We start from the raw sequence: 7,789 nt of genomic DNA on the forward strand, positions 1-7,789 counted from the left end.
CTCTGGGCTGCTCGGTGCATCCTGGAACACAGGGTCAGGCCAAGGAGGGGATGTTTTGAGTGCAAATGAATTTCCCAATCCTAAGTTTCTGTGTAGAGCAAACCTGTGAAGATATCAGCTGCTTCCTTGTGCCAGCCTGCACAGGGAGACCAGCGGGGCTCAGCACATTTTACCTGGTGCTTTCTGCACTTCTCAGTTAGTTAGTCCCGTGGGACACTTTCCTCCAGCCATTTGAGGTAGAGAGGGTTTCCTTGGTCAATAGGCAGGCTGATGGTTTCAGGAATTTCAAAGGGATGGATGGATCTAAAGTGGAAACAGATGCAGAGGAGCAGTGTCACCAGCTTGCAGGCGCAGGAAGCAGAAGCCTCTGCTCCCAGCCGTGCGCTGCCTTCAAAGCACCCGCATCTTCTTTTTGCCACGTGAGAATGTTGCTTTGAGTCTGGGGTTTACCACAGCCAGCAGCTGACTGCCAGGGGCCCTGGCCCAAAGCTGGCTGTGCTCACCACCCAGTGCTTGGGAAACACAGGAAATCCTGCCTGGAGGCAGCCAGGGAAGGACCTGTGTTGGGACAAGGAGAATCCCTCCCTGTACCCGGTATGGAGGGGCTGATATTCCCACCAAACTTTTCTGCCATCCCTGGGTTTTCTGGCTCACAAGGTACATCAGGACCACTTAACCCTACCCGTACTAGGTGAGAAAGGGCTCAAGGGACCTGACTCCCAAAGCCTGAGCGGGACACGGCAGCCTACCTTGGATTGGAACCCAGTGCTCCCGCGGAGCCAGAGCCTCACCTGACATAGTTGGACAATTCGCCTATTTTTGATGTCCTTGTTTTGACTAACTGTGGAGAGTAAAAAAACCCAAAATGAAACAAAACCCAAGGGAGAAGTGAAGGGGATGGAGCACTCCTGCATGCACAGTCCCACTGCTCCCATCCGGCATGGCTGGCGGTGTGAAAGGAGCCCTTCCTGGGCTCTTACCAGGGGGATGTCCCCTGTTGGTGGCAAAGTGAGGGGCTGAGCCAGACTGCCAGCCCCAGCCACCACTCTCACGCCCTCAGGCAGGTGCTTGGGGCCCATGGGTGCTGTCCCAGATCTTGTGCAGGTCCCAAACCCACCCCTTAAGGCCGGGGCTGTGTGGGATGGAGATTTTGCGATGCGGGAATTGTCACTTACCAGCAGTATTTCAGTGGATTCTTCCACTTCCCCTTCCCAGAAATACCTAGATTTAAAAGAACAGAAGCATCAGCAAACGCAGCTCTGGCTGCAGCCATGCCAGTACCCCAGGGAGGAGGTTAACTTCCCTGCTTGGTGCTTTCTGCACATGGCCGTTCCTTTACAGAGTGGTGCTCAAGAAGCATCACTGGCCCCAAACTGCTGCCGTGCACGCGACAGCATGTGGGATTTACAGACTAGAGCCTTCTTGGCTGTGCCAGTGTCTAGAGAGCTGCATGGGGGGACAGCAGGGCACAGGAGCTGGGACTGGGGAGGCCACGGGGGTCTGTGTGGTGGTGGTCCCGCTCCGAGCCTGAGGACAGTGCCCGCAGGGACTGTGTCAGGGCTGCAGCTGAGAAGCTGAGTACAGCAGCATCTTGCTTTTCTCCTCGCTCTCTGCAGGAGAGGAGATGCACTTCTCCTGAGTCAGACATGACCTCTCAGAACATTTATGTTGACAGACGGCCTCTGTGATTCCATCTGCGCACTGGGTTCTGTGCGAGGAGGCAATCGGAGGCGTCGTGATGTCTCCTGCGCGGGGCTCGGAGGGGAAAGCAGCTGAACAGGCAGCGCCGTGCGGGAGCAGCTCGGCTCTGGCCGCTGTGGCACAAGGGGAAGAAGGTTTTTACTGGGTTCCCCCCATTTCAGCTGCCTCAGCTGGGCTATGGGAGAGCCTGGGGGTGCACTGTGAGGAACCCCTCCTGTGGGGAGGCTGCAGTTTGGGGACCTGCTCCCCTCTTCTAGCAGGGCTAGGCCAGGGTGCTCCTAGGAGCAAAAGGCTGTTTTAGGGCTTTGTTCTTTAACCCCTCCAACAACTGCAATCCCTTTGCATGGATGGCCGAGGATACCTGCAGAGCATGGCTGGTTGTATTTCAAGGTCGAAGACACTGTTTTTCCTTCCTGAAAGTGCTGCTTAATGTTGTAAAGGCCAGTTTTCTGCTCCCTGTCTTAACTGCTTTTTAGATCCTCTAAAAATAGGCGCCACATCCTCCGGCCCGTAAATCACCTTGTTCTTTGCTAGATCTCTGTGTAGCCAAGTAAGCAATAAATAAGTGGTCCCCATGGGCAGCTGGAGCATCTGCACTCCTTAATAAGCTGAGAGCACTTTGCATGGGTGAGGATCATCTTTACCATCGGCAACAACCAACAGCCCCATCAGCCTTCTGGGAAGTGCCTCCTCTCCCCGGGGCTGGGGGTGTCCATCTCCTCCCCCTGGGGAGCCTGGATTTGCCTCCTCCCTTGGGGAACATGAGCCCAACTTACAAGGCCGAGCTCTTCGGGAGGATGTTCACGTAGGCAGCCAGCTTCTTATCCATGATGGCCCTGGGTGAGACAGGAAGGGGAGTGAGTGCCTGCCCCAGCTTGCTGTGGCTCAGCACCCACTCCCAGGCACAGGGACATCCCCTTGTGCTGCCCCTGGCTGCCAGCAGCAGCTTTGGCACTGGAGATCTGGGATTTGGGGTTAATTATTACCCTAAGAAAGCAGATGAAAAGGTGACCTATAGCTGGAGCTGCTTCAGCTCAGGTCCTCCTGGTGTGGTTCTGGGGCACTCCCTGCTGAGCAAGAGGGTTGGGTGATGCTCCTGGCCTGGAGCAGCACATGGGACCTGTGCCTCACACAGTGCGAGGACCCTGCCTGGCATCAGCCCAGTGCACATCTCCCCGTGGGGACAGCAGGGCATGGCCAGAAGAACCACGTCTGGGATGGATACGAAGGGGTTTGTCTCCCAGACATGTATTTATGCTGTCAAACTGTGCCTCTTCCTCACATAACAGATTAAATGTGGAGCTTGTTAAATTAACAACATCAAGGTTTTTGTACCCAAAATGTCCTAGAAATCTGAAGCCCAAATTAAATTCCTTCCCTCTGGCTGCTTCTTTTAGCTGTGGGCTGATGTGTTATTGCAGAGCTGCTTGGGTCTACCGGCAGAACTGATATTTAAGTGATTAAAGAGTACTGCAGCAATCTCAGGGTGGATTTTGAGAAGAACTAGGTCAAATGTTGTGTTTTCTGACCACAGCAATGTCTGGGCCCTTCTCACAACGATGGCAGCCCCGTCCCTCTTGCAGGCAGCTCTGTTAAAGGCATGACACTAGTGCCTTCTCCTTTGGTTTTCCTTAACACAGGCCTCAGTGGGCACTACTTTGTACCATGTGCTATACAGTGCAAACATTTAACTTCTGGTTGACTTTGAACTGCAGGGAAGACTGGAGTAATTAGGTACTGGAAGGCTTGATTCAACAACCTGCAAAATTAACTCTTGAAGAGAAGCAGAAGGAGCTTCCCCACTGCACCACTGCCTGCAGTCAGCCACTGACCCCCAGGGAGAGCTGGGCTCTCCTCTGAATGTGAGCTCCTTTGCATTTGTCTCCATTACCAGCCCTGCTTTCTCTGTGAAGGTTGGTACCTTGCAACTGTGAGCACAAGGCAAAGGTGCCCTCAAGGGGCTGCACAGGCTCTGCTGCAGGTCAGGGAGGATTTGGGAGCTGGCAGAGCACTGGGAGGAAAGCAGCCCTTCCTGGTGATCCTGCAACACCTTGGACCCCAGCACTGCACTGGAGAACCAGTGCCTGGACCCAGCTAACTGCTGGAATTGGGTTTAACGTCTAAGTGCCGGGAGGTGACAGAGACGGGCTTCTCTCTGCCCATGGCTCAGAGAGGACAGCCATCGGGGAGGCTCTGGGTTGTTCGCTCTCACCATGTGCAGCCAGTTGTAGGCATTTAATGCTTGTAGAGCATCTTGAGTTAATCTGTAGACCAACAAACTGCAGCAGCATGAGTGGAGATATCCCCCGCTGCGTTTGTCATGTCAAGCACATGGCACAAATCCTTTTGTTTCTGCTGCCTGCATCCTCCAAGTCACTTTAGTGCAGGAGCCTTTTGATTTGGGTGAGTAGCTTCTAATTGCTTCTGCTCTGTTCCAAGAAGCTGCGATCCTGACTGAGATCCTGAACTTTGTTCTAGCAAACCCAGAGGAAACAAGCGGCCACCATGGGAAAGGGAAACATTATAAAAAGCTGAACGTGATCTGTGGGAAACGTCTGCATAATACATGATATCTTTGGGTTGGGCACTTAATGTGTGTCCCTGCCTCACAGCAGGGTCTGAATGGAGACAGATGAAATATTAATAAGCAGAAATGCAAGGAAAATGATATGCACAAGTCTAAGGCAGAACCAGAGGCTGCTCGGCTGTTAAGTAACTTATGTGGGGTGTAGTGGCCACACCATCCAGCCCAAAGGGGTCAGCTTCTCACAGCAGGCACAGGGGAGAGGATAGATCTGTGTGGGCTCGGGGGTTTCTTCTGAGGATTTAAAGTTAACAGTAATCCAGACAAACTGGGTCAGAACCGACACAACAAACAAGCCGGGTACTGAGTTCTACCTGCAGTTAATCTGCTTTCCCGAACACTGTTTTTCCTTAAAACCAGTGGAAATTTCCTTGCAGCCTGGTCTATCAGAGTGAGTGCTCCACTGAGCAATGTAAAGGAAGAATAAACAACAGCACAGGAAAAAGGTGTGTAGGAAAATGGGTGTAGAAGCCCTGTGTCATCCTCTACAACCATGGCTCATTCATCCAGACTCCAGAACAAAGGAATAATTACTCCACCAGTAAAAACACAACTAAAGTACATGTAACTCAGCAATGGGGAGTGATTTATTTCCCCTCCCTTCCCTGCAAGATAAGGAACAAAGAGTGGAAAACATTTGCAAAGGTGTTCGGATGAAGCATTGTGAGGAACTGAAGCTCTTTTCACCAGCCATGTACAGTTACCCCTGTTTTCAGAAGACATCAAGCAGTGCAGACATTATTCTATTGGAATTTCTTCAGACAGTTGCAGTATTTAAGGTGACACAAAATCCCTTTCAGTAGCCTGTCAGTTCCTGAATGACTTTTTGGGAATGCTTTACGGAAGACAGAGGGGTTTTGGCAAGCAGCAGGGTAGCAGGGAAAACAGCACAGAGGTGTTGCAGGAAACTTAATGGTCCATCATAAACATTGCCTCAGTCAACACGGTTTCAGTACTCTGAACAAACCACCTATTGAGTCAGGGACTGACAGATGTGTGGAAAACAACCTGTATGCAAAGCAGCATGCAAAGTACCTCCCATGTTAAAAGGGGGGTGGGAAATCAAGGCAAAGGCCTTATTCCCTGAAGTTTGGTGAGCAGAGTGCAGGCTTCCAGGTGGTACCTCAGAAGTGCCTGTTCTCTGTGTGCTGTGGACCACTTCCGTCTTTCTTACACTTATTTTCATGGCAGTGTGCTGTGCTTTATCCCTCTCCGTAAGCACCTCTCCTGCCATTTGTTATCTGTGCTGTTCTAGAGAAGAAGGAAGACTGTGTTAGATCAGAGAACATGGAACTGGGGCTTATAATCCATCTGAGGACTCAGAGATTTAGGGCCATGGCTTTAAAATGAAAGGCAGTGGTATAAATTGAGAATTGGCTTGATGTTACTGCAGCACTGACTTCAGAGGCAATTGCCAGCTTGCTTTTAGAAAGCACAGCTCTTGGTAAATGGATATGTGGTACAGAGAGAAAAAGAGAGTGCAGGAGAAAAGGAACACCATTTGGGTAGAAGTATAAAGTACAGGGAAGTGGAGATGCTCCCGAGAGACAAGGAAAAGCTTTATTCCACAAGAATAAAGCTTGTTTTTCCATTTCAAACAATTCAAGCAGACATCAAGGGAAGTATCTCTGTACCTTGCAATATCCCTGGCAATCTGCTCGTTCAGGCAATTGATGAAGGCAATGGAGTGAGTCCCAGAGATGTAGCTGCCAGTGATGGCAGAGTGCAGCTGAAGAGTGAGACTCCTCAGCACTGGGTACATCAGCAAAGACAGAGTCACCACCTAAAATGCAAGACACGTGAGGGATGATGTTAGGTGAAATACTGCCTTTTGTGTGGCTCAAGACAAGTCTCTGGTCTTCTTTCAACATTCCAGTAATGCTACTGGTAATTTAAGTGAAAACATCCTCATTCCACTTCAATGGGGCAGGAAAGGGTCAGGTTTTGAGGCTGCATCAGCCCAGAGGTGCCCAGACCTCTGGGTTACAGACCCCACCACACAGCCTCTGCAGCCACGACTGGTGTTCCAAAGAAGAATAAAGGGTCAGTCACTGGTTGCCTCTGTTAAAACACATTTCGATTGCAAAAAGGAGCATGAAGGGAACCACCAGGTGTGGCTCCCACACCAAGCACATCTTTCCTGCCTTAGCTGCAGGGTGAGGCATGTCCAGACCTCTGGGAACTGGTGGGGACAGGGCCCTCTGCCTCCCCACAGACGTGTAAAGGAGGAGAACGCTGTGTCAAGTAGCGGTAGGGATCTGGCCATGGGAAACAGAGTTGGGCTGGAGCCTGATGTGGGAGCAGAACCCAGGGTGATACGGTCTGTGCCAGCACCCGGAGAGCTCTCATCCTGCCCTGTCAGCCCAGGACTGTTACTCTCTTCTGCTGGTAGATGTCGCGCAGCCCACCCAGGCTATGACAGAGACTCTCAATAGCAGGCAAGGGAGAGTAAGACACAGGTTTTAAGTTCATTTCATCCTAATTGTCTCATACTAACAGGACAGTGAAATTGCATCCTTAGGGCACAAAAATCCTCACGGACACAGCCCAGGTCTCTGTCCGATGAGCTCCAGAAGCAATAACGCTCTCTCCATGGACTGGCAGCGCAGTGGCAACAGGTTGGTTTTGCTGTCCATTGGGCACTACTGCTGCCAAGCCCCTTCGCTGCTCTTTGTACTCACACGCCATAAACAGCCACATAAACCCACACGATCAGCTCAGCAGGCCGCGGCGGGAGCAGCAGGGGAAGGTTCATTTGGTGTGCTGAGTAACGGCTGGAGGATGGTGCCTGGACCCGGCGCTGCGGCACTTGCCGTCTCTGCACAGCTGCTCTTCTCTTTGTCTTTTGTCTTGCTTTGAAATAAACAGCATCTGGCCCTTATGCAGCCACAGTGATAAGAAAGATGCTTATAACACTAAGAATATATTCCTTTCTCCCCCCTATTTCCTCCCTCCTTTGTCCTCTGAAAATTACATGGGCCAATGTCATAGTTTGGGTTTTATTAAGATGGAATTAAGAAAAATCTCTCTTGTCACCACAAAGACAGAAGCTCATTCCCGTTTGGAAAATGACTGATGTGCCCTATTGGCTGTCTCCTCTTTTCCAGTCCATTTGAGGAAATATTCTTTGTTTTCACAAGGTTTCTCACAATAATTTTTAGAGCTTCTTTTGTGCTTTTTTCCCCCCACTAAGCCATTTAACAAACACGATGCCACAAATCCCAGAAGCAACTCAAGATCGTTAAACCAAGCAGAAATATGCTGGTGTATGTATTTTTCCAGATCAGAGTGTAATCACGCTCCCTGCTTAGGACAGAAAACATAATCCGGCCTGTTCAGCATGGCAATCATTAATCTCCTTGGAAAATGTAAGTGCATGTGATGAGGAAACCCCCATGACCATTTGCACTGAATATCAGTGCAAAGTGACCACTCTCTTGGGGGTTTTGGGGGGGTTTCCCATTTTTTCTTTTTCTGTAAGGAAAGAAAAAAGCTGCTTTTTCT

General features: G+C 50.6%; 1 protein-coding gene across 1 annotated transcript; it reads right to left on the reverse strand.

The window, feature by feature from the left end:
* Positions 1 to 200: 200 nt before the first annotated feature.
* On the reverse strand, positions 201 to 6,047 carry CUTA (cutA divalent cation tolerance homolog (E. coli)). Its single transcript, XM_010010870.1, has 5 exons — positions 5,920 to 6,047; positions 2,478 to 2,537; positions 1,176 to 1,221; positions 792 to 841; positions 201 to 303 (listed from the first exon to the last, which is right to left on the reverse strand). Exons 1-5 carry the CDS (start codon positions 6,045 to 6,047, stop codon positions 201 to 203), a joined length of 387 nt encoding a protein of 128 aa, XP_010009172.1.
* Positions 6,048 to 7,789: the final 1,742 nt, after the last annotated feature.

This window comes from Nestor notabilis, unplaced genomic scaffold, assembly GCF_000696875.1.
Source record: "Nestor notabilis isolate BGI_N333 unplaced genomic scaffold, ASM69687v1 scaffold20303, whole genome shotgun sequence".
In the NCBI taxonomy this organism is placed as follows: domain Eukaryota; kingdom Metazoa; phylum Chordata; class Aves; order Psittaciformes; family Psittacidae; genus Nestor; species Nestor notabilis.